Source organism: Cenococcum geophilum, assembly GCF_001692895.1.
Source record: "Cenococcum geophilum 1.58 unplaced genomic scaffold K441scaffold_7, whole genome shotgun sequence".
NCBI classification, from domain to species: domain Eukaryota; kingdom Fungi; phylum Ascomycota; class Dothideomycetes; order Gloniales; family Gloniaceae; genus Cenococcum; species Cenococcum geophilum.
The window spans coordinates 2,505,256-2,532,429 of record NW_027137565.1 but is presented as its reverse complement, the minus strand read 5'-3'; the positions used below and the strand labels follow the sequence as shown (position 1 = coordinate 2,532,429).

At 40.1% G+C, this 27,174-nt stretch overlaps 2 protein-coding genes across 2 annotated transcripts; one reads left to right on the top strand and one right to left on the bottom strand.

Moving 5' to 3' along the window:
- Positions 1 to 312: 312 nt before the first annotated feature.
- Positions 313 to 5,979, bottom strand: K441DRAFT_654476 (uncharacterized protein). The gene is made up of 3 exons (XM_067647685.1): positions 2,407 to 5,979; positions 2,242 to 2,359; positions 313 to 2,191 (listed from the first exon to the last, which is right to left on the bottom strand). The coding sequence occupies exons 1-3, from the start codon at positions 5,540 to 5,542 to the stop codon at positions 505 to 507; spliced, it is 4,941 nt and encodes a 1,646-aa protein (XP_067507852.1). The 5' UTR covers positions 5,543 to 5,979; the 3' UTR covers positions 313 to 504.
- A 2,646-nt stretch (positions 5,980 to 8,625) lies between these two features.
- K441DRAFT_674458 (uncharacterized protein) lies at positions 8,626 to 11,584 on the top strand (the record flags this gene model as incomplete). Its single annotated transcript, XM_067650758.1, has 3 exons — positions 8,626 to 8,865; positions 8,940 to 9,035; positions 9,092 to 11,584. The coding sequence occupies 3 exons, from the start codon at positions 8,626 to 8,628 to the stop codon at positions 11,582 to 11,584; spliced, it is 2,829 nt and encodes a 942-aa protein (XP_067507851.1).
- Between the last annotated feature and the right edge of the window lie 15,590 nt (positions 11,585 to 27,174).

Sequence of the window (27,174 nt, the reverse complement as noted above, 5' to 3'; positions counted from 1 at the left end):
CTAAGAAGATTTTAAAATGGTATATATACTTTTTTGACTCTACGTGGCGGGTTTCGGGGTCGTCTATGCGTTTTGCTGGTGCTGGACTGGCCGGCGTAAAAACGGAGGGGAACGGATCGAAATATCATGGCTTTGGTGCCGTGGTTTGTATTACTATCCAACGCTTGCTCTACAGCGCCTGCGGCATGTACTTTTAGGTCCGAAACCAGGGCCACTTGGGAGAATGGGCATATCTCAAACAAGATATGGCGAAGTACATACAAATATACGTACATACAGAAAAATCTTTCAAGAATATAAGACCTGTGGATGAACTATGGGATCTTGAATTACAGGTCACCAAATCCTCAGTTGCCAGTGTCTTAGAATTATATTATTGCTCAGGCTGAGGTGATTAAGTCGCGAGACTCGAACGCGCATCTTACTGCTCTAAGGTGTCCGCCAAATATGTACGGAGGGAATACATATACAAGAAACGTTCGATAATCAATCCAAAGCAACGCATCAAGACGCTTGCCCCTGTCCTGCCACAGCAGCCGCATTCCCTTCCCTCGCATGCGCCGGCGCTCTACCACCTCTATTGCCACCACCACCCCTACCACCCCGCGCCCCCTTACTCTTGCCCTTCCCACCCCTCTCCCCCCCATCCTGCCTCACACTCGCAAGGCTCGCCACAGCCTCTCCCTCAGCTGACACAGCCGCAGCGGCGCCATTACCGCTTTCGCCATCGCCCTTCTTCCCGCGGCCCCGTCCACCGCGGCGGCCTCCTCTGCCACCCCTGCCGTGTCCGCGACCAGTCTTCTCGCGGTCCTCGGCTCGCCTCCTCACCTCTTCCTCTTGCATGACGCGCCGGCTCTCCTGGTCCCACCATTCCTGGAACTCCTGCTCCTGCTGAATCTCGTGCAGGCTGCGCTTGGCGACCGCGTCGCGGATGACGTCCTTCTCGGCCTGCTGCTGCGACAGGATAGCCGGGATGGAGAGGTGCTGTGTCGGCGAGGTTGTGGAGTGCGCGTGGGCGGGCGGGGGAGTGTGACGGATCGAGTGGAGGGTTGGGATGGGCTTGGTTGTTGAGACGGCGGAGGCTGAAGAGGAGCCTGGCCGTTGCGGAGTGCTGCCGCTGGGGTTCGAGACGCTGCGGGTTTGCTGAGGCGGCTGTGGCGTCTTCTGTCTGGATGGCGGCCCGCTGTTGGCGACGGTCTGGCGCATCGTGAGTTGTGGCGTGCTGGCCGGACAGGAGCTTTGTGGTGTTGAAGACAAAGCGGGACTGCTGCTTAGGCCTCCCCTGCGTTCGGAAGAGACTGCATGCCATGGTGATACTGTAGGTGGAGTGGGCTGTGGTTTCTCAGTGCTACTTGGTGTACCTGGCTGCCCGAGCTGCTGAGTTTGCTGCAGGCGCTTCCGTTCTTTCTGTGACATCTTCGTTGTGAAATACCCTACCGGTCGTTCTGTTATTTTGGCTTCGGTTGAGAACCCGATGCTGAGATTAGACGGTCGGTCTGAAGATGTCTGAGCCATAATATCCCTCATATCCAGTTTTGTCGGATTCAAAAGTGTCGCACCCCATGGTCGTCCTGGAGCCTTCGCTTCTTGGACTGTTCCTGAGCGACCTGATGTAATCGAGTGGCGTAGGGATAAATTGTCGATACCAAGACCTTGAGAAGAGGACCGTCTTTTCCTTTTAATTTCTAACCAGGACTCATTCGGAGAACCTACAGTCGAAACCTGCCCATCAAGTCCATCAAACAGAGTGTCATTCTCGCCAGGCGTTTGACTTCCAGATCGTTTTGCAGGTGAATCACCCTCTTCGTCGGACATCTCAAATATGAGATCTGCCAAAGAATTCCCCTTCAAAACAGGGGTAAGACCAGGGCTGATGGGTTCCGGCTTTGATTCCTTGGAGGCTTTCCTGCGAGCTCGTTGTCGTAGAGGGGAGGCAGACATTTCTTCCAGGCTTTGAGCTTTAAATGAGGTTAACGCAGCCCCATCTCCTTCAGAAAACTTGTTCGAAAGCACAATCGAATCGATCTTGGCACGTCTCCCTCGGTCTATTTTCTCTGCAAGCTCCGGGTGCTTTTCCAAAAGAAGGGTTTCCGCTCTCCCACTCCTAGCAAATGGTAAGAACGCAAGTTGATTATCTCGTACGACTTGATTGAGCTCAAGTAGAAGATCTTCATCAAGTTCGTCCAGCGATCTATAGATTTGGTGTTAGATACAATTTCAGAGGGCGTTGGCATCACATACCCATTCTGCAAGACCGCCTCCAGGCTAAGACAGACGTACTCCAAGCCGGCATCTTTGAATTCAGCTACGGAACTAGGAGCGATGGCATTAAGAAGTTGGCAAACATTACGAGCGTTCACTAAATGGTCAGCATATACAGTCTGCAGAGCAAGAGTTTACTCCTACCATAACGCCCTATCATCTTCTGGCATATTCGAGACAGCCGGCCTAACATCAACTCATTTGCTACTCCCATGACATCCATGATATGATCTAGCAGCTCATCCAAAGCAAGGTAGTCGTTGAGGTCCTCGCTAACAACGTCGTCAAACAACTCCTCCCCAGCATCCGCGTAAATATGTCGTACGACCAGTTGGAAAATATCTCGGTCAATATGCTTGAGGTCTACGGTGATGATATCGGAGGGTTCTTCAAGTAGATTGCGCCGGCCTGCAAGCCACTGACCTCCTGCTCGGCCTTTGAAAAGACCTTGGAAGAAAGGGCATCTTTGGCAGATGAGAGTAGAATGGACTTGAAACTCGTCGCCATTTGCAAGTTCTACTACGACGTCACCATCATCGAAGAAAGTAGGGTCGTTAATGGCAAGGCCCATATCCAGGTTCAGAGATCGCCTTGGGCTGATCATCTGTCGTACGGCAGACTCCAGTTGTCGTAGCTCAAGCCGGGAAGCCAACCTCATGAGCTCAGTCCGAACTTGGCGGTATCGGAAAGCCATCTTAGGGAATTGCCGAATGACATGCCAGAAATCAATAACAGAATCCGTGTAGACATACAAGACCAGGTTGAATATTGTGAGGAAATCAAAACCTTGGAAGATGAGTGATGCTCGTCCATCGCCATCACGATTAACAGTAAGAACATCCGGGATATTAAAATTACCACCTTCATGAAGTTTAGTCCACCCTTGCCTTAGAACGGGGCTACGACCGGAAAAGATGAACTGATGAGCAGGCATGCGCACATCTGAAACGCTGGTCCCTATATCTATGTCGTATGCAATGTCGTCGCTGTTGAGAGTTCGACGAATAATGTCTGCAACTTCAGTCTCAAGATGTTTGGATTTAAAAACTCGCTTTCTAAGCGACTCGGCCTGTGAAGGTTTTAGCCAGAAACGGGGACTCGGGTTTTCATCAGAGCCCTCTTCGTAATTTGCGAGATCACGGAATGGCAGAAGTGGTGTTAAATCTTTCCAGAGAGTTGGCTCATCCACAGCGATCTGGGTTCTTGTCACATCGCAATCTTTGCGGACCGCGGCATACGCTCCATAAGCGGACGCTCTTACAGCAACCACTCTAGTGAGACCTGGTATTCTTGAGAATTTATAGTCCTTTGGCTTGTACTCCCCGGTTCCCGCAGCGCTTGCATCCTTGATGGTTGCTCTCTTCGTCCTCCTCCAGACGCTTCCTGCTTCTGTCGTCAGAACAATAGATCCGTCCTGGTCAACATCCACATCCCTGGCGGCCATATGGCATTTCTTAGCAGACCATATTCGATGCGGTTGAGACAGCGCACCACGAATTTTGCTTGGGTTAGTTGTGGACATGTTCGCATCCTGACTAGGTTCAGATCGTTTGCTTAAAGCCACGGTAAAGACTTCGCCAGAGCTGGACAGTGCACAAATAGTGTCACCTCCCGACGTGATTTTACATATCCTGTTCGGCGTAGTGTCATACTTAGTTGTGAGGAAGCTAGCCTTCAAGAAATAATTGGTGAATCCATCCAATGGGAAGACCAGCTTAGCATAACCGTAGTTTGCAAAGACCCAGACTTCGTAGTTTTCAAGCAAACAGATAGTAGCTCCATCAATTGCTGAAGCGGAAGTGATGGGTGATGAAAAGAGCGATGCAGCGATTTTACGCGGTGTAACTTGAACTTCAAGAGAACGAGCGTCCGAGTCCACAATACCGAGCTGGCCTTCATTCTTGCCAAAAGTGTAGAGTGAGTTGGTTGTATACGCAACAGAATGGATGCGGGATGCCGCGATGCCGATCACAAGTTCCCTCTTTAGGGGCCCAAATATTTGACGCGGCAGAGTCTGGATAGGATCTTCGTCCTTCAGGTTCGATTTTGGCAGGCTATATCCAAGCTGTCCGAATGCATTGTTTCCCCATGAGAAAATATCTCCTTCATCTGATATAGCCAAAGAGTGATTTTGACCTAGCGCAACTGCAACTACCTTCTTCTGTGCTAGGGCACCACCTTCAATACACACAAACTGATATCGGGTGGTTTCGTTGCCGATCCCAAGTCGACCTCCAGGCCCGTGTCCGCACATGTACAGATTGGACTCAGGATCAGTTGTCAGAACTGCCGTATGAAGTTTCGACATCTGTATGTCCTGTATTGCCAATGGTGTGTTTCGGATAATGGTCGGGAGTGAGGTGATGGCCTTTGGCTGAAGCGACGCTGATTCGGTAAGAGGCAAATTCATAGAAGCCCACATCCGAATTTGGTTTTCCCGATGTTCTCTGTAAAATCTTTGCACAAGATGGTCAGGTCTTCGAATCGTAATGCGCTCGGGAAACTGCCGGTCATCCTCATCGCCGAAACCAAGAGTGACATTCTTATTGCTCCCGAAAGTGAACACCTCGTCACCTTCAAGATTAACCAGGGGTCGTATCAACCTCCTTTTGGTTGTCCCATCGTCTCTATCCCCGCTGTCACCATGCGCGACGCCGTCGTCATTGTTCTCCGAATCCGAGTCATGAGTCTGAGTTTCATCCGGTCTGAGAGGCCGATCTTTAATTGTCATGGAAAATAGATCTAGAGGGCCATATCCCTCCTTGTCTTTGATCTTTACGAGACCTCTAGCGTGATGATTTATTCCGCCTGTCCCATGACCAAGGATATCCTGAGTGTCTCGGTTTAGAATTAGGCGTGCGATTGCTACGTTGCCAAAATAGAAAGCCCTATGAAGTGCAGTCCATCCATTTTCTAAGTCTGGAATATACAGATCAGTCAGTGGATGTTCCAAGAGAGCTTGCGCAAAGCCGATTGCGTTGTGAGATGTAGAAGATGCGGCATGATGTAAAATCGTAAGACCGGTAGCATCCCTACTGTTGACGTCTGATCGGGTTAAAGATACATTAAAGAAACCCATGCTCTTCCGCCCTTTGCTGGTCAGCGTTGGAGAGGTCCCAAAACTGCCAGGGCTGTTTAGGCCGGCTCCAAAACTTCCTCCCTGCCAGCCCACAAAGCCTTTCTGTGTTCCCAGACGCGTATTATGACCGGCATTTTCCACAACTTGTCGGAAATTGTCGACGTCATCTTCGAGGAAGTATTTCCAAAGATATCCGCTCATGTGTTGGAAATGAGCTCGAGTAATCCTGTCGCTCCGGCAAATTGCACCTCGCTATGACCACGATGAGCCAAAGCCTATTTAAAGGTGCTAGGTGCGAAGCTGAGGAAAACTCCGAGGGAAAAAACACCTGCCACCCGCAAGTGCTTGCTGACAAGAACAAGTGGCGAAGTGCGTAGGCTAGCGGGGTTGAGACGTTGAAAGTATACCGCGGGATTCGTGAGATGAGAGCTCAAAAAGGATCGCAGAGTCGGTATCGCCCTGGCACTCAAAGGCGATATTCCTCGGCTTTTGCGCAGATGAATTAGTTGTGGTTGTTGACTTCGAGTGCTGTTGAGGACAGTGTCGACGAAACGTGTGCGCTAGATTTCCAACGGGATTTTTGGTCGCAGTGACTCAGTAGATTCAGAATGTAGTCTGAAGTACTGGGGAGTGGCCAGATATTGCTCGAGTGTCTTGGAGGGGTAGAGTGGTTGGATGCGCGAAAGGAGCTTTGCGAGTAATCATTCCGGAGGTTGGGGTTCCAGCCAATCAAGGAACGAGTAGCTCCCAGTGGGCTTGTACTTTGGCAGGATTTGTTCTTCCATGACCCTCATGAACAGCACAAAATGAACACAAAGAAGAAAGTTTGGAAACTTCAATAGCAAGGGAGTAAAGGAGTATTCTATCTCTCCTAACAATGTTGTTGACGCTTCTCCTGTATGCGCACGTTCTCCGCTGCGATTGGCGGTGCGAATCATGCTTGGCATCATTCTTCAAAGCTGTCGATCCCATCGCGCAGATTCATTGAGGGGAGCCCGCGGAATATCTTTCGAATATATGATCGGCATGCCCTGGACTACAATATACCCAAAGGACCTCGGTAGAGTGTTGCCGAATTCACACTTTCAAGCAGCTATTAGCTATATTTCCTCCACGTTGCTACAGCGTCCACTCAATGGGATATGACCTAATATATGCGCTTACGGATACCTTCGGATACTCAAGAGAACGGCAGAGGTCCTCTGTATATGTAGGCTTGGAGTGCTCCGGATACTCGTCCAAAACTCATGACGCATGGCAACGATGAGAAAAATGGCCCTTCCGGTGAAGCCTTTACCAACAGCGCATGTACTAGTATGATACGGTGAAGAGCTCCACGACCTATCGGAAGGGCTACTTCCCCGGATTACGTCATATAGAGACCCTTTTTCGTACGTGTACGTATCGTGCTATGGCTACGGACCGCTCAACATGAACGACAGGGAACGCTCTGCACAGGACCATCCCTCTACAGCATTGAAGGGATTCCGGGCCTTCCATGTTGTCAGCACGCACCTTAGGAACAAGTAGCTAGTACACGAATCACTGAATATCCCGGGAGAATGTGTATAGCATTCGGGAGGGTTTCACCTCGTTTTCACGAGTCAGGCACGATTGGTCTAGAACGTTGAGCGGGACCTTGAGACCTCCACCAGATCTCTGGAAAGAGCACCATCGGAATAGACACCTCTTCTAAGACAAAACCCACCAAACCCCAGATTATCAATGCTTGAGCGATTCTTGGGAAGCCTTTGGCAAGCTTCCACGACTACAATTGTCCTGATTGGGGGTAGTGAAGTGCCCCTAGGCCTTGCGCAAATGCAACAAGTTCCATGGACGTCAACCTCCCCTCGGTGGTCTCTGAGTTGGTTCCATTGACATCTTGCCTTTTGGGTATAGAGTCGAAATCAAAGCCACAGGCCAATATGCAGTGCATTAATCAGCAGAAAGCATTGCATGGCATCAATTATCGTCTGAGAGCTGTGGCTAGGGCATTTTATTTGTAGATCCCCATCTGTTTCTTTCTCCCCGTCCAATGAGGGTGTGGTGGGCTTTGCGTTCAAGGCAACCAAGGGCTTCACCAATGGGAATTGCAGAGGTTTCCCGCACACTTTATATTAGATGATACTTTCAAGCCTCCACGACAATTCAATGCGATCTTTGCCGAATGCAGACAGCTACTTTTGCTCGACGAAGGGGCCGTGGTCAAGGCAGCCGCGGTGCAGGAGGGTGAAGATGCTGCGATTGGCCCACCAGTAGCGACGTGAGAGGCCAATAGGACGCGGGCAGGGTTGCTCAGTGTTCATGCGGTGCAGCAAGTTTTCACGGGACCGGTCATGGCTAGGCCATGGCTTCGCTGGCGTTTGATGCACGCATATCATCTCTGGCGGACGTTTTGACTGGTGCTTAAGTTAGTGGAACCGGGGAAGCGTCAAGTTATGGATGGGCAGGTTGGGTTCTCTCTGTCGTGGCGGCGGTTGGCAGCCTTTCAGCAATTCTCAGTGGTTTTCATCGCTGGCGTTGGGAGCCTTGCCGCGCCCTTTAGCGTCCTGCGGCGGCTTCAGTGCCGGTCGCCGCCCCAGCTTTTGGAAGCTTTGGAAAGCTCAAGCCCTGTTCACAGCAACCAGACCCAAATCTCCTTCGCCTTGCCCACACTGCTAAATTGCCAGCCCTCCGTCAAACCCACTCCTCCTGCATCGTTATCCATCAATTGTCTCTGTGTTTATTGCTACGAAACACTTCGCAGCGCCTGTTCCAGCTCTGTCATCCTGCTATCAGTCATCGGCGTCATTCTCGGCGTCATTCGAAGGAGTCACATGGAGCCTTAACCACCTTCTTGACCCCTTTGACACTCCAACAACCGTAGCGCCACCCCGAGCTACTCCTGCGCCCTTTCCCAGCGACATCCTGCAACCCAACGGCCTTCTCTAACAGGGTCCTCAACCTTATCTCCCGCCTGAGGCAGGCAGTTTCTCATCGAACTAGGACCTATACAGAGCAGATCATGGCTGTTGCCTGAGCTCCGCACTCAATAAGACTCACCTCGCGTGTTCTTGTCTGCTGAAGCCATCTATCTGACTTTTCCCGGCTGTGCTGTCTCGATTGGACCCTGGATAGCGACCCGCGACCTGCTGCTCTCGTGATGGATTCCATCAGTACTCACACTTTTCATCCGCAACTGCGATAATTGCTCCCTTTTGCACCCACTAGTGGTCTTCTCAACGATAGCCACAGTAACTTGCTACCCAAAAACATTATAACTACCCTGATCGCCCTGCTGCACCATGCATCAACACCCACGCCCGTCGCCGAGGACGGCCTCGGCAGCCAACTCCCTACAAACCAACCCCACACGAACGAACAATCAGCGGGATACAACCACAGAACGTACCTCAACGTACCCGGATACAAGCCCATACGGTGACAGAGGCGCCGAGGAAGGCGACGGCGAGATAATCGATCGTACCGAACAAATGTCAGAAGTAGACCAGAGGGATTACCAAAGGACAAACCAAATAATTCAGGTACGTTTCTACTATTGCCAAAAAAAAATTTAATACCTCCTAATCCCACTGAAAATACTTATGCTTCGCTTCAGCAATTCTTCATCAAGTCCGCACTCACAATCATATCCTCGAGGGCGATGCTTCCTCAAAGCTTCAACAGGAATGGGGAACTTAGGCAGAACAAATGGGTACGTCGGCATACATTACTCATCTGGCTTAAGCACAAGGCTAATTTGTGTTGCAGTTCAACGTAGTCCTCGATGACACAGATGTTCTTATAGAAGATATGATAGAGTGGAGAACGATGGATGCAATGCAGAAAAGGCCGCCTTCTCTTTGCATAGAGGTATATCTAGACATGAAGGACCTCACTAATAGTCAGACATTGGTTGTTATTGACGAATTCGGGAAGCGATGGGACGTTGCCGAAGCACTTAACCCCCCTGCTGAATCTACTGCACGTCCACCGAGTCGTATGGGTAAAACCACACAAGTTATGCTGGAGCGATGGAGGATCCAAATAGGGGATAAAAACTCCGTACCATCGTCCGATTTGAAGGATCCGCTTCCCAATGTCTACAAAAAAGCCGTTGTCCTATTTCGATCGCTTTACACCTGTACCCGATTCCTTCCAGCATGGAAGTATTATCGTCGGATGGCAAAACAACCCGCAAACCACCCATCGTTGAAGCTAAATTATCGCATTTCCAATGACGATTTCAAAAGCCCACGGCGAGATACGTTAGATGTACCGCTCTACCTGTCTTCAGAAAATGTTACTGACAGCCAGACTTTTGCGCCGTCAAATTCCCCAATCGGGCCGTTCTGCATCTCTGTTACGTACCGTACGAATTGCGACTTCCGAGTAGATGATGCCGAATCCCTCCTAAGCTCGCATTTTATGGGAATGGACGATCACTATTTCGAACCGTCGCTGGGCAGTCGTCCGCAAGAGATTGGCCAAGTGCCTGGATCGCTACCTGTGAATAGACTTCATTCTCAGAACACGCCAGACCGAGGTCAAGCGTACGGAAGCCTGTCAACATTTCACCAGGTTGGACCAGCCACCGGAACAAGTCCAATGTCAGCCCTTCGAGCCGCTCGGGATATGCCCTTACAGTCACCAACAGATTCTCCTCTACAGAAGCTTCCTCCAGATCACCGTACTGCGCAAGGGTCCAAATCTTCCCTACGATCTGCTGAGGGTGGACCGGCCTACCAAAGACGGACATCTGTGTCATTCCAACCATTTAAAGCGGGCTCATTATCTTCGTCTCCAGCACCTGGCCCCCAGGTTTCGCCATCACCTGGAAGTTCGTTGGGAAGAACTTCAAACGTGAATCCTCTCTTGCAGCCTCGAAATCGTACATCTTTGACAGCCCTTCCTCAAGCTGCTCTAAGGGCTCCCTCTTTGCCTAACGAAACTGCTATTGCTTCTTCTGCCTCTAGCTCACCCAAGCCAGCACCCATCAACCGATACAGCAGCAGTTTCGGGCATAGGCGAAGCAGGTTCTCCTCCGGTGGTGGAAGTAAAACTGAAGACGATAACTTGAGCAGTGGGAAAGGAAGCATGGCATCTTCAGCTCAACCAGGTTCGGATATTTTAAATGAAGGGGAAGGGGCTAGCTCAGGCTCTATCAAGACTGACGATGAAAACATTTCGGACTTCCTGAAGCTTCTCGAGCAAAAGAAAGAACTTAAGAGTTTTAACCGTAGTGACAATGCGTCACGTGACGCGTCTATGAAACGGACCACAGCGCAACTCTCAAAATATCAACGCATGCGGGATTCTAATGCTCAGCTTTCCGATTCTCTGTCATCATCACTTCTACTCCACCGCTCTTCTTCGTCGTCCAGCCGCCAGCTATCGAGTGTCCCTCAAATGATTGCAGGAACTTCCGTGTCTACATCATCCTCGCCAGGAAAGCCTATCTCACCGCATACGCCTCACACACCCGCAATACCATCGCGCTTAAGTGCAAACAGTATTATCGAATACGAACCTCGCCGAAGTCGCAGTCGCCCGAGTCATTCACCCCGTCAAGCGCAGGAACCAGCCCAGACAAGAGATTCAACCCAGGGCACGAATAGAGAACAAGCCACCACCGCAATTGACATCCCAACTTCACCCCGGCCCTGGAATTATACCCGAAGATCCAATTCGGTAGCTCAACAGAACCGCAACCTCGAGGATGAGCCCGATCTCTTCGGCCTCCGTAGCGCCAGTTTGCCTGCGGAAGAGAGAGAGAGGCAGAGAGAACGGGATGCCGGTGTGGACTTGAGCCTCAGCGAACTTCTTCAGCATCATGTGCTCCTTGCTGGTGGAACAACAGCTGCGCCGCTCAGTGAAGGCGTCATAGAGACAGAGCGAGCTGACGTAATAGCCGATCCCCTCTCTAGCCGGCCAGAATCTGGTGAGGAAGGCGCTCGTCCTACTTCTACTTCAGAAGTTCCTCGTTCCAGCCGCAGCCGCTTCCCTCGTGATAACGCTAGAGGACGAGGTCTATCATCAGCTCATGGCTCTTCCTCTAGCCTCGCGGCTACCGTGGCAGCCGGTGAGCGTACCTCCCGGTACAGCTTTAGTTCTCGTGCAGCTACTCTCGATGACGACGAGCCTCTTCTGTTCACTATGAGTGAGCTAGGCGCAAATTCCCGCCGCAGCTTAGAAGAGGGTCGAGGCGGTTCCAACGCCGGTAGTGGGGAGCGTAGGCGAGGTAGTAGCTCACCCTGGCGTTAGGCGAATCAGGTCTAGTACAAAATAGAACTATGACCTCTATAAGTTCATTATGACGTATTACAAACCGGAAATACGTTTGTTCCTCCCCTGCTCATCTGTCGAAATATTCTTGTCTCTCTAAAATTTTATTCGCTTTTCCAATTGGTGGTTTATTGTCGGCATGACTGGTGGTATTTATCTTTTTATATTTCCTCAGAAGTCGGTTGGGTACCGTAAAGATAAATGAGGTTCTTTTTATTGGTATTATTAATTCTCATGTGCGCCTGTTGTTGTTCTCTATCCGCAGCGAGCGAGTTAGTGCGTCCTCGGATGGTTTAGCTTGGACTTGGATCTGGGATTCTTAGGATTGGATGAGGATGAGATGAGTGCGCCAGGCTGGACCGGAGTAAACTGGGATCGGTCGTGTAGATAGATTTGGAATGGGAGTATAGGTTTAGGGTTGAATATAGTCCGCAATTCGGTTCTCGCGCGAGCGTTATCCAGACATGACCAAAATGCTTGATGCTTCTATGTGCAGGCCGTCACAGCATTACACCTCTAAGACCGGAACTAGCACTAGAACTTCAAAGTTGAAAGAATCGGTATCATACGACTTAGTTGAGCCTGGTTGTATATATGATCCATAGCCGTTCAAGTACTCTAAAAGGGAATAGCGTAGCTGCGATAGCCACGTGCATTGTTTAGTTATCCCGACGTACATCTCATCTCATAAATCAGACCCTCCATTGATCGTTGTGCACGGGCATACTGCTCCTTATTGACCGAGTTTATTGACCGTGTTTACGAGGTCTATCCCTTAACCGCTGAAATTCGTCCATTCGTTATCGATAAGAATTAGCCAATTAGATCAACGTAATCGACTGCACGAAGGTGCCTTTCAAAAGTCTTTGCCGCCAAGAAATTCACCGCCTTAGCTCACCGCCTTCCAAATCTAGGTATCGCAGGTCCGGGTTAGGCTTGGCATAACCTCGGGTTACGCACGACCCCCCAAGGTCCGCGACATATCGTCCACATATTACCTCCCCCTTAGGTAGTGGCCCCTACTTTTTAGACGCGTTTTTAAGGCCTAGGTTAGTACTAGGTTAGTATAAAGGGTCTTAGCGCGCCTTTAACCTTGCTATTGCCTTAATAATCTATTTTCTAACTCTTTTCTATTTGACGATAGTTCTAGAAGAGTCCTCTATATACGTCTATACGCGTTTCCTACTTATATAAGCAGACTCTCTTTATTCGTATTTTTAGTAATAATTACTTATTAATTAATACTATATAGGCCTATATAGGGCCTATGTTCTTTATAGTTAGATCTTATTTATTCTAATATTATTTAGTTTATTAAGTTATAAGCACTCGCTGCTACTAAGCTGCGACGGTTTAGCTGCTTAATAGTTTAGAAAATTAACACCTTACCGTAAGTTGTATTAAGGGTTACTATACCCATACTAGGTTATTTCTTACTATTCTATATTATTTCTTATTATTAAATTTACGCGTTAAATCTATTTATTTATACGTCGCTATAGGTAAAGACTACCTAGGTATTTAACGCCTTAAAAATAACGGTTTAAATTAGCACCAATATTAGACGTAGCTTTGTGCGTATCTATATAGTAAGGGCCTTTTATATATTATTTAAGAAGATATAGGCTTACCCCTCTACTTAAAGCTCTAGAAAGAAGAGCCTATAATATCTATTAATTAAGTACTAGAGGACGTTAATAAGGAGGAGCAAGACGAGATCCTTAAGCGGTTATAGATTATTATAGATACTAATAATTTAATTTATACGGCAAATAAGACACTCTATAATAAGTACTATAAGGAGTTTAAATAGTATAATAAGGACAACGGTAAAGTCTGTTTAAGTATCCTTGGTATAATTAATAATAAAATCCTTACTGCCTTAGAGCATAAGCAGACGATAAAGGACTATATTAATTACCTTAAGCAGACGTTTAAGGCCTATGGTTTAATCCATAAGGCTAATATATAGGAGAACTTCGTTAAGCTCCCCTTTTAATTAGACTAAGTAATTACTACTTTTTTAAGCCGTTACTAAGAGGCGGTTTAAGGAGTTAAGTAGGTAAAGCATGCCCTAGATAATAAGATTATTAACTATTAATTTATTAACGCCGTTAACGAACACTTCCCTATATAGGCTTAAATTCAACGTAATAAGATTTGTAATAGCTATATAATTTTACTACTTTAATTAATCGCTGACCTTACTAATAAGGCCTAGTAGAAGGACTTCCCTAAGAGCTTTACCTTAGTTAATAAGCCGCTAGGTAACTTACATTTAAATTAATAGTCTAATTAAGGATATAGTAATGGTCGTAGTTATAGTTATAACAGTACTAGAGTGCGTTACCTACTAAGTTCTGCTATATTCTGCCACCTGTTATATTATCGCATACTACTAGCGCCTTAACGGCTCGCGCTACTTATTTATTTATACCAGCCCTAGCGACCCCCTTTCCTTCTCCTTAGCTTAGTATCTTCATTAAATAGCAATCTACAAGCTTTGGTTTAAAGGCATATATGCAAGCCGTTATATTATACTAAGCTCTCCTTACATTGCCTAGAAAGGCCTTAATTAATATCCCACTCTAAAAAGAAACTTCGTCTACAATAACGCGTTAATATTATAACGGAATTCCCCAAAAGGTACATATTAGATAAGATAGAAGGTCTTATCTATATTCTATTTACGTCCTAGAAGACATAGTTAGACAGATAAGGGGTAAAGGGTTTTACTAGCATCTTAGAAGGATTATATAGGGAGCTAGTTCTCCTCTAGAGAAGAACTAGTGATTAGTCTCTAAATAAAAGAGGTTAGAAAGCATTTATCCTTTATTACGTGAAGATCGTTCTACCTTAACTTATCTTCTACTTACCCATAACTCTTATTCTATACTATTAATTAGATAATTATACGTCTTAGTTAAACTGGCCTTTTATAATTCTAATTGCTTATAATCCTTTACAGAAGGAACGTACGGCTATTAATTAACGATAACGGGCTATACCTTCTTACCCCCTAAAACGACGCCCCTACCGTAAAAGGCTTAGAGAGTCTCCCTAGAGGAGCGCATTCCCTCTTCCTATAAAGAAGCTATAGCTAGTTTATCTAACTTTGCGAGACCCTTAGGAACAATTACCACTAGGGAGTTATTAGAGCGGTCGCTATATAAGACCCTATAAAAAATAAAGGAGTTAGAGATATAATTAAGATAAGTATATTAAGACTACTAAGAATAACTATAAGGACAATTAGGGGAAGTATAGATACCCTAGACACAAAGCAGGCTTAAAGGGGCAACGCTATACTACGCTATAACGTTAGAAAAACCTAGATTCCGTATAAAAGAACCTAATAAGTATAATAGTAATAGTCTCCAAAACTATAATTATTTTATCCGTTAATATAAAACTAAGTTTCAGCTAGATCTAAAACGTTACTCTAATAAGTATAATTAGACACTAATTGCTTCTACCTTCTTACGTAGCACTATTAAGAGTTTATAGATACGCTATAAGAAGAAACTTACTATACCCCTTAAATTTAGCGAACTTAAGTCCTAGTTAGTTAATTAGGTCTAAGACCCTACTAGTTAAGGGATAGATTATAACCGGCGATACCATAACGCTAAATAGCGAGAAGGCTAGAGTGTAGTCCAGTTTATAAACTACTTAGAAGAACTAGAAGACAATATACCCTACTTAGACCTATAGAATAACACTATATAACTTTACTAGCTGCTTACTAAGTTACAACCTAAGATTTAATAGGCTATATAGAAAAAGGGCGAAATTCCTACCTTTTAAGAAAAGCTTATCTCTAAAGCTACTTGGATTAAAAATACTAAAAGAGACTATTTAAGTAAGTAAAAGAAATAAGACGCTAATAATAAAGAGTATAGGACTAAACCTAGCTTTAATAATAGGGGTAGATTCCAACCTAACTACTCTATAGAAGAATAACGCAAGCAGGCTTTAAAGCCCTAGAGTAACGCTAGTTAGCCTTAGAATAATAATAGGTAAAAACCTAATCTAAACAAGTAGAACTAAGAGTTATGCGTTTATTATAACTACGGCAAAAGGGGCTATATAAAGCGCTTTTACCAGTAAAAGAAATAAGAGTTAAATTAATTAGGAAAAGAGAGAGCCTAGTAGATCTTTACTCCCTTATACTAAGCTAGTAAAAGAAAGAGGGAGTAAGCTACCGTATAGTTATTCATATCTCTATTTAAGTTAATAATAAATAGGTAATATAAAACTGCCTTATAAACAGCGGCGCGACCATAGGGTTTATTTCTTAATTACTAGTAAAAGAATTGGATTTGGACCTTAGCGGCTTATAGGTGCGCACCATTTAAAGCATTAAAGGCCACCGGATTCCATATTACGGGGAATAGGCTTTTTTTTATAGCCAGCTAGGATCGCAATAATCTATAGAATACGCAGGAGATACACTTCTATGCTATAGAAATTAAGGGGTATAACCTTATTTTAGGATACCTATAGCTTCGCCAAGTTAATCTAGACATTAATTGGCCTTTAGCCTTATATTAATATCAGAAGTCTTAACCGCGCATTAGAGTTAAAGATTAAAAGACTTTCTTAAACTATATATAAGAAGAAGGGTGGGTATATACTATATATGCCACTCTTAACACCAAAAACGGGGATATAGGATATTTATTTTTAGATATCTAGCTATATATAGTTAAGGAACTAGAGATTTTACGGGAATATATAGACTTAGAGGATATTTCTAATAAAAAGGCTGCATAAACCTTACCTAACCCCATATTAGTTAAGCATAAAATAGATATAGGGGATAAACAACCTCCTTTTAAACTACTATATAACCTATTAGAAAATAAGCTAGCGGTATTACGTTAATATATAGTAAACAATCTTTAAAAAGAATAGATTTGGCCCTTTATAAGCCTAGTAGGGGTACTAATTATATTTATACCTAAGAAGGATAAAACCCTTTACCTTTATATTAACTATTAGGCGCTAAACAAGATTACTATAAAAAATTGCTACCCATTACCCTTAATAGAGGAGCTTATTAATAGGCTATTAGGCGTAAAAATATTTACAAAATTAGATCTAAAAGATGTATACTATTAAATTTAGATTAAGGCCGGTAATAAGTAGAAAACGGCGTTCTAAATATAGTACGGCTACTTTAAGTACCTAGTAATGCTATTTAGGCTTACTAACATACTAATAATATTTTAGGCCTATATTAATAAGGTATTATTAGGCCTATTAAACACGATATATATAGTCTACTCTAATAACTACAAAGTATATACGTATTATATATAAATAGTACTAGAAAGACTACGGAAATACAAACTCTATATAAACCTAAAAAAGTGCATATTTTATACTACTAGCATTAATTTTCTAGGCTTTATTGTTAGTGTTAATGGAGTATTAATAGAGAAAAGTCAAGTGGACGCTATTAGGGAATAGCCCTACCCTATAATATTTAGAGAAATATAGGTTTTTTTAGGCACGGCGAACTTCTACCAAACGTTTATTATTTATTATTTATAAGTAATACTCCTAATTACCAATCTACTAAAAGGATCTAAGAATAGTAAGAAGTTAGGACCCTTTATATTTAGGGAAGCTGCTAAATAGGCTATAGACTAGTTAAAGGATTTATTTATATTGGCGCCTATTTTAATATACTTCTGCTAGAAGCTATATATATACCTTAAAATAGATATATCTAGCTTCGCCCTAGAGGCAATTATATCTTAATTAAAAGACGGAGAATAATATCCTATAGCGTTTTAGTTAAGGAAAATAACCCCTATAAAACAGTATTATATAATATATAACTAGAAGCTACTCGTAATAGTTATAGTAATAAAGTACTAGTAATATTATTATATAGAAAGCAATTACCCTATTAAAGTCCTTACAGACTATAACAACCTAAAATACTTTATAACTATAAAGGTATTAAGCGGTTAATAAGCTAGATAGGCAAAGGCACTATTATAGTACGACTTTAAAATTATATACCGCTTAGAAAAAACAAATCCCGCTAATAGGTTATTAAGATATCTAGATTATAAAATAGGAAGGATCTAGGACAGTATAGGGGAAATAATCCCTATATTGCAAAATTTGCTTAGAAAGAAAGAAGACTCTTTTTCTAGAACTATAGAATTTTGTAATAAGGCAGAGGTCCTAATAATATAACTATAAAACGCTATAATTATAGAGCTGTAGGATATAGTTATAGATTAGGTTATAGGCCAAGCAGACGTTATAAAGTTAGTATACCCTAGAATTAGCGAGAATTCTATAGAATGTGCTAGGGGTATCGCGGCACCTTTAACTTAACGGCGTATTAGCTGCAAGTATCCAGATCTAAGGGGAATAGGTAAGATGCCTATCCGCAGCGTAGCATACTATATAATAGTAAGAGAATCTACTAGCACTAATAGTTTAAAACGTCTTATGCTACGCCTTATATTTATAATAGTAGTAGGTAAAATAGAAGCAAGCGATCTACACAAAACCTTTTTAGATCTTCTCCTTTAAATATAATAGAGGGACGCCTTTATTTCTAGAGAGAGGTAAAAAGATATAGTGGAGACTAACTTAGCCAGAGTTACTAAAAAGCTATAGTAGCAAGACTAAAAGGGTCTATTATGCTTTAAGGGTGCTATATATGTTCTAAAGGACTAAGCGGTTTAAGATAAAATTCTAAAAGTCTTCTACGACGACCCTTTTAGGGGTCACTATAGTGCTAATAGAACCCTTAAGGCCGTTTAAAGGAAATACTTTTAGGATAAAATATTTAAAGAGGTTAAGGACTATATATTAAGATATAATATATACTAAAGGGTATAGATATCTAGATATTGCCCCTATAGCGAGTTATTAGTGCTTCTTATTCCATAGGGACCTATATTAAAATTAATAATAGATTTTATAATAAGCTTACCCCCTACTAAAATAAGAACGGGAGAGGTTGCTAACACTATCCTAGTAATTATTAACAGATATACAAAGTTTTTAAGGTACTTTACTGTTATAATAACAATCACGGCAGTAGAATTGGTAGACCTATTTTTAAAACGGTAGCTCTTATTTAGTATATTAAGGGGAATCGTGTCTAATAAAGGTACTGTATTTAACAGCGTATTCTAGTCTTTATTTTATCTCTTATTAAAAATATAGTAAAGGATAAGCACTACCTTTTATCCGTAAACAGATGGGCTAATAAAGCGTCTAAATGCGATATTTAGAACACTACCTCCGCTACTATATTAATTATTAATATGATAATTAGACATTATAGTTGGCTTTAGTGCAATATATATATAATATAAGCATCTATAGTAGTATAAAAATAACCCCTTATAAAGTATTATTTAGGGCAAAAGTAAATAACCTATAGAACGTTAAGGACATTATTCCTAAAAGGGAGGTACTAGTAGCGTCTAAGAGAATTAAGCAAATAAGAATTCGTAGAAAAGAACTTAAAAAGCACTTACTAGACGCCTAGGCCATATAAAAAAGGTACTATAATAAAAAATATATACTAAAAGAATTTAAGATAGGAGACGAAGTCTTACTATTTATAAAAAATATCTAAATAAAACGTATTAAGAAGAAGCTAGATTACTAGTAGCTCGGACCCTTTAAAATAGTTAGGAAAACTAAAGGAAATTAAGCCTATAAATTAGAATTGCTAAAATTATACCTAATATATTCCATATTTTATATTTCCTTACTAAAGCTATATTAGAGAAGAGATGGTGCGGAACTACTACTACTTAGCGAAATTAATAGGGAACTAGAATAGAATATAGAAGATATTTTAGACTAAAGATAGCGCCAAAAAAGCGCGAATTTTTAGTTTATTAGGAAGAATACTCTTAGGTATATAATAGTTAGGAACCTAAGAAGTACCTTTAGCCAAAATATAATACGGTAATTAAAACCTTCCTAAGGACTAAAGGTAAAGATTCGGCAATAGTTCTAGATATGCTACAGATAAAATAATAGGGAAGACCCCGTAAATTAAAACTATAAGGTTAAGTATAGGCATTAAGAACGGAAACGTTTCGCTATTATAATAGGGATCCTAAAACCCTATAAGGGGAAGCCTATAGGATCTATAGGAGAACTACTAAGGATACTGTCTAAAGAAGACGCTATTTAAGAATAAGTAGTAGTAATATAAGAAAAGGCCTTAGGGATTTAGAAGGACCCCCTAGGGATAAAAAGAGAGTATTTGGTCTAGCACTAGAGATACGTAGTAGAGTTAATAGTACGAAGAGGAGTAAAAGGACAGCCTATAAAGAATTAAAAAAAAATTAAAATTATAAAGCACCTATAGAAATATTACTCGTTTATTATATACGGGGATTATAGTAGTGCACTGCCTTTATATAAATTGTTACTAAAGCTTAGAGTAAAGGCATCCCTAAAGTATAAAGTTAATTCCTAATAATAGGGCATCCTTAAGGCACCTAAGAAGCACTATATAAAGCTATTCTATAAGAAGAAGGAAAGAGCTAGATAATAACTTAAATACTAGTAGCAGTAACAGGAGCCTCCTCTTCTATCTTAACATTATTATTAACGATATTATTAGCACCTCTATCCCTAGAAGCATTAGCACTTCTACTAATACTCTTCTTAAAATAATAAGAACTAGAAGGACTAGCACAGGCAGAAGACTAGCGAGGAGAACGTTTATCTAGACTTTTATCGCTATCCTTAGTATCCCTAGGCTTTAAATTAGTATCTAAGTAGGGATCCAAAAGCCGTTAGCTAAGAGAATTAGTATAGTTCCTAAACGTATTACTAGAGAAACTTACCTAGCTAAAAAGGCCCGCGTAAGAGTATAAATTTTATTATTTATAAGGGTAAGCTGCTTGCATATACGCTCTTAGATACTATATATCCGAAATTATTACGTCTCTATAGTAGTGGAAACCCTTATTAAATTAAAAAGCCTATAAGTAAGGGTAGATACCTTCTATCCCTATTTATCGCTATTTAGATATAGGTGGAAATCCTAAATAGCGTAATAGAGCTTATAAGTCTTACGCGTATAAACAGTAGGGATCTAATATAATTAGTGAAATTTAGAATAGGACAGAATAGAAGATACTAGAACGTAGGTTTTTCTCCTACTATAGTAATAGAAATACTTAGATTTATTTTTATTAGAGCGAGGTATCTTATAGGTATAAGACGGGTCCAGCGTAAGCGCGTAAACGCAATAACGGCAGCACTTCAGAGAGATTACTATAGGAGTAACAGAGGTAGTCTAGGGTAGCCCTAAAATAACACCGCTACCGGTCTAGGGACGCGCAGTATAACCTTAAGCTATTATAAGAGAATACTATGGGAAGTTAGTATTATTAACGAAGATAAAATAGGGATCCTATTACTTATAGACATGTTATAAAAAGAGAATAAAGTAGTTATAAAAGAATAGCTAAAGATACGGAAGCTAAAAGTGGAGATATAGAGAAAATAGTCTACTAAAAGATAAGATAAATAGTGTTATTAATAAAAAGACGCGTAAGAGGCGACAGCTTATAAACTAAAAGGAAATTAAAATAAAGATGTTATTATTAGAACCCATTTTAGGTAAATGGGGATAATAGCTTATAGACGCGTTATATAGGATAACCTCCGGATTAACTTATAACAAACTCTTATAATAAGAAAGGTGAATCCCATCCAATTATTATTATTATTATTATTTTAGTTCTATTATAAAGGCATTATAAGGAGCTATAGTAGAAGAAGAGTAGAGGAACTAAAGATAAAGTAAGGTTTTATACTAGTAAAGAACTAGCTATAAGCCGTATTATAGAGTACCTTTCCACTAAGAATTTTCCCTAGTAGTTTTAGCCGGAACTCTATAAAAGTTTAGTAGAGGCAAAGTTTTAGAGGACTAAAACCCTTAAAGGGGAGGCAATTATAACGGAATTCCCTAAAAGGTACATATTAGATAAGATAGAAGGAGGTCTTATCTATATTCCATCTACGTCTTAAAAGATATAGTTAGACAGATAAGGGGTAAAGGGTTTTGCTAGCGTTTTAAAAGGATTATATAGGGAGCTAGTTCTCCTCTAAAGAAGAACTAGCGATTAGTCTCTAAATAGAAGAGGTTAGAAAGCATTTATCCTTTATTACGTAAAGATCGTTCTACCTTAACTTATCTTCTACTTACCCGTAACTCTTATTCTACACTATTAATTAGATAATTATACGTTCTGGTTAAACTGGCCTTTTATAAATATATTATACTTAGACACTAAATAACACTATACTACCTAGGAAGGCCTTAATAATATCTACTTTATAAGCTAGACAGGACTAGACCTATATCCCTAGAATTAAAACTAAAGCGTATAATACTAATAAACCCTAGGAAGTTAATAATAGCACCTAAAATACGCTTATTTAAGAGAGCTATTTCTACCTAAGAGGAACCTAAGATCCAATTAGGATTAGAAATTAAAGATAATAATAATATTATAGACGTATATAAGTAGATTCGCGCCCTTATAGCTAGCTAAAAAGCCAATTATCTTAAAGTAAGAAATATATAAGAGACCCTATAAGAGATCCTAGAAAGCCTTACAGCCCTATAAAATAGTCTAGCTTCCCTTTTTTAAAGCCCTAGCTACCCTATCTACTCTACTAAATACAATATACTAGGGAGTATAGATATAGTAATAAAGTAATTAAAGTCCGTTAAGCTTTTTAACCCCTAACCTCTATCTAATAGGATAGATTCTACCTTTAAAAATTAGAGGATCTAAGTACGAGGAAAACTCCGCGTTAACTATAACTATTTCCTCTCTAAAGAAGCTAAGATACTTTACCTCTTTAGTTAAACTATAGGAGATGCCTAACATTACCTTTAAGCTAAATTTAAGGACGACTCCCCTATCTGCTTTATATCCGTTAGTAAAATACTATAGTATTTAGCTGCTATATATATAAACCTAAACAAAGTATAAGATACGCGTTATAACTATAATAGCTTAATAATAAAGTTAAACTAATCCTTTACTAAGTTCTAGACTTAATTCTTATACCTAATAGAAGAAGGCTAGGTTCCCCTTAAGAACTACCGTTTAGACCTATATAATAAGCTAACGGTTTAACTATAAGAGAAGATTACGATAGCCTTAAACAACCTACTAACCTACTAAAGACTTATAGCCTAATATTTATTGCTAGAATTAGAACTAAAGCAAATTAATACCCATTCTAATTAATAAAAAAAGGCTTATAATAGTTAAAACTCGTTAACTATACTTATAGGAGCTAAAGTAGGAAGACAAGCTCTAGCGGCTCTTGTATTAAAAGTGGTTATATCTATATACTAGCGAGCCTCGCCTAACTAGCTATATACTATACTATTAACTAGTACTTATTACAATAACCTAATTAACCCTACCTTAGCTATATACTATAACTATAATAAAGAGGATTACTTTACCTTATCTTGCCTAGAGCTAAAGGATATAGGCGATATTAAAAAGATAAAGAAAGGAGAAATATCTAATAAGTTAGGAAAAAAAGAACCCTAGGGAAAACCCCCTCCCTAAAAGTACCCTATCGATCTTAAAGAGATTAATTTTAGTTAGTTAATAGGTAGAAAGTATTTTACGGTTCTATATATAGTATCTTAAAATAGATATAGAGTTAATATAACTGCCCTTATTAATACTAGAGCAAATAGCTTCGCCTTTATAAATACTACCTATATAAATAATATTACTAAGTTTCTAAATATAAAAGCTACTTAATTAAAGAAGCCTATTAAAAGGCTATAACGGCCAAGCTAGTTAGCCGGTTTCCTATGTTTTAAAATTATATATTGCTCTTAACAGATAACGCTAATATAGTATTTCTTTTTGTATCCTAGACTTAGGGTCTTATAATATAATCCTTAGCCAAAAATAGATGTCCTATTTTAATATTTAGCTAAATATATAATAAAGATAATTTATCTAGCCGGAGGATAGACTGAAAGTTCCCTCCTTTATTAGGGAAATCCGAACTAACTGTAAAATACTAGCCATAAGGGCTAACCCTATTTATTAGTAGGACGTCTAGGCCTATAACCTAGCCTTTACCTAAAAAAAACCCGCTGCGAAGCTAGAAAGAACTCTATATTAATAAAGATACTCTCTTAAAGTGCTATATTTAAAGAGGACTTTATATATAGTAGCGGGACAGATAGTAATATAAATAACGTCTAAATTATACAGATCTAACCGGTATAGAAAAGAACGTATTAATAGGATATAAGGGATAACCTCTAAAAGATGCGATAGAAGCTAAAAGGAGTAATAATAATACTAATACCCTAAAAGCCCCTAAAGTTATATACGCCCCTATTATTATATAACCCCCCTATAGTAAATATCGCTATAATTAGCGCTATAGCGTTCCACTTTAATATATACTAGAAGGATAATAAGGTCTTTATAATAAGCTTATATAAAATTAACTAAATTATTAATAATAGGGAAAAAGAGCTAGCTAAAGAAACTAATAAGGAACTAGTTAAACGCCTTCTTTTTACTATCTATATAAACTATAAGGATGTATTTTTAAAAGTAGCTTTAGATAAGTTACCCCCTTACTAGGTATATAATTATAAGATTTAATTAAAAGCTAATAACTCGCTAGGCTATAGCCCCCTCTACTAATAATTAATAGATAAGCTAAAAGTAATGAAGTAGTACTTAATTAATAACCTAGATAAAGGGTTTATTAAGCTAAGTTAAGCCCCTTTTACTTCCCTAATCCTATTTATAAAAAAACTTAATAGAGGTTTTTATTTTTATATTAATTATTAAAAGCTATATACTATTACTTAAAAGAATTAGTATCCTATTTCTTTAATTAATAAAACCCTTATATATTTAAGTCGGGTAAAGATCTTTACTAAACTTAATATACGTTAAGCTTTCTACCAAATTAGGATAGACCCTATTAGTTATATAAGGTAATATTAAGTATTTACAAGTTATAGGCAGTATGATGGTTGTTAGTTAATGTTCTTCTTAGAATAAGGAAGGGCGAGGAGCGTAAGACTCCTCGCCACGCTAGTGCCGCGGCGATACGTGACGACCGCTTACCTTATTCCCGACACTGGCAACTCTTCTTTTATAGTTGCCATCTATATACAAATACTGCTTAACTAGCGTAGTGTTACAGGACCACCCCGTAATACCTTATATACGCCCACTAATTAAGCCCAGTTATAAGACTGTAATTTGCCGCAATCTACTATAATCTGCTATATTCTGCTAGGCTATAGAATTCTACTAAATTCTGCTAAGCTATAGACTTCTGCCAAATTCTGCTTAGTTATAGACTTCTACTAAATTCTACTAAGCTATAGACTTCTACCAAATTCTGCTAAGCTATAGACTTCTGCCAAATTCTACTAAGCTATAGGATTTTACAAAATTCTGCTAGGCTATAGAATTTTACTAAATTCTACTAGAACCGTAATAGCGTATAGTATATACCTGTTAACTATTGCTATTATAATATATATCTTGCTCCTACTCCCTTTTAACCTAACCTTTAATTTATATACGTAGAGTATTTATATTAATAAATATCTCTAGAGCCTTATTCGGGTTTACCTTTATTATTACATTTACTAAATTATCTTAGCTGTTAATCCATTAAATCTTAAAGAGTTTTTGCCGTTTATAGGACTATTAAAGTGCTATAATATTAATTATAAGGCGCTTCTTTTTTGTAGTACTAAGCTTAACTAAACACTTATAAAGGGAGTATAAGTCGATATATATAATTGTAGGGATAACGGGAATTTTAAGTCGATCTGTAATTATCTTTAGGGTAGTTCCAATTGTAATTGCTATATTAACTCCGCTAACTATTCTATATATCTCTAACGCTAAAACGCTTTAAGTAACGCGCTTACTTTTAGTTAAGCTCTAATAAATAAGGTTGCCGTAGATTGTGAAGTTATTCTCTCTAATAAATTCGTTTGTAATAATAATCTTATATCCTAGCTAGGAGCTAAAATCTTTATTATTTATAAACAATCTATTAATAAATATAAAGAGCTTAGCGGTAGGAAGATTAATAGGTATATAGAGTAGTCCCTAAACTAAATAGTTTATTTGCTAGAAAAGACGTTTATTTAGGGTAAGAACGTTATCCTTAGTTAGTTTCTAATGTTAGGTAGCAATAGAGAGATTAAATAAAGCCTTAAGTTAACAGATAGAAGTAATATAAGCTTCGCGAGCGCGTTGCTCCACATATTCTTGCTTTAGAGAATTAATATTAATAACGTTAATCTTCTTGCCTTAACCCTTCTAGCGTAGAGCAATAGAATCCTTGTTTAGGGAGAGGATATATTTATTAAAAAGTAATAGTGTTATTAAATTAAGCTTTTCCTTTAGCTTTGCTATAAGATTTACCTTATTAGCTTATCTTCTTTAAGAGCTAAGAATTGGTTGTCTTCTAAGATAATTATATTATTAGTTTATATGCCGATAATTCTAAATAGAGTTCCTATGGTTATAATAAGGAAGTAGGGGTTAAATATAGAAGTAGTTATTAAAAGCTTCTCTTTGTAGTGCTTACTATAGGTAGCCCACTAATAAGTTCCTACCTCTGCAATTCTATATAATGGATTAAGTATAACTATAATTGTATCTTCGGGATATTAGTAGCGAATTTACCCTAAAAGGTATGCTAATATTAAGCGCTAAAGGTGTATCTCTAATTAGGTATAGGCCTAAGTAATATCTTATAAATAAACCGCCATTCTATTTTTTATTAAGGAGGAAGTTAGCGTAATAATAACTCGCTAACTAGCTCGTTAAATTATAGGAGATTATATAAAAATTACCTCCTTACTATTGTTATTATAGCCTTAAATTCTTAAATAGGGCGTTAGTAGCTTTGCCCTTAATCTTATTAACTATTCTTAACTTAAAGATACGAACTCTATTAAACTTAGTAGGGTTATACTTCTTAAATTTAAAGACTCCTTTTATAATAAGACCATTAATCTCCTACTTATTAGATGCTTAAAAAGGAGCTCCTAAAGTTATAATACGGCCTTCCTTTTAGAGCTATTTTGCGAGTTTAAAGTTATCCTTCTCCTTAGCTATTATAAAGGCCATTAATAACTTAACTCTATTTTTAATACTGGTAATAAATTGCTCTTTAAACTTAATAAAATATTAGTAATTTTATAATCCCTTTAGGCAACCTTTACCGCGTTATAGTTACGGCGTATCTACTACAATTATATTAAAATTGTAGTCGCCTTCTAAAGCACGTTAATTGTAGTTCTCCTCTAGGGTATCTTCTAGGGCATCCTATAAAGGCTTAATAACAGTTAAATAGAATTAAGTGGGTCCGTAAGGCATCTAAATAGTATAAGTTTAACCATTAATTATAATAAGTTAATGTGGGCCTAACTATCCTCCCTTTTTACGCTATATATATACCTTAGACTAGAGTAGCAGATTAAGCGTAGTTAAGGTATTTAGGCCATTTCT

Coding starts and splice junctions, on each gene's coding strand:
- K441DRAFT_654476 (XM_067647685.1), bottom strand. CDS start 5,542: ATGAGCGGATATCTTTGGAAATACTTCCTCGAAGATGACGTCGACAAT. Junction 2,360..2,406: donor GAAGATGATAGGGCGTTATG/GTAGGAGTAAAC, acceptor CTGACCATTTAG/TGAACGCTCGTAATGTTTGC. Junction 2,192..2,241: donor GAGGCGGTCTTGCAGAATGG/GTATGTGATGCC, acceptor CCAAATCTATAG/ATCGCTGGACGAACTTGATG.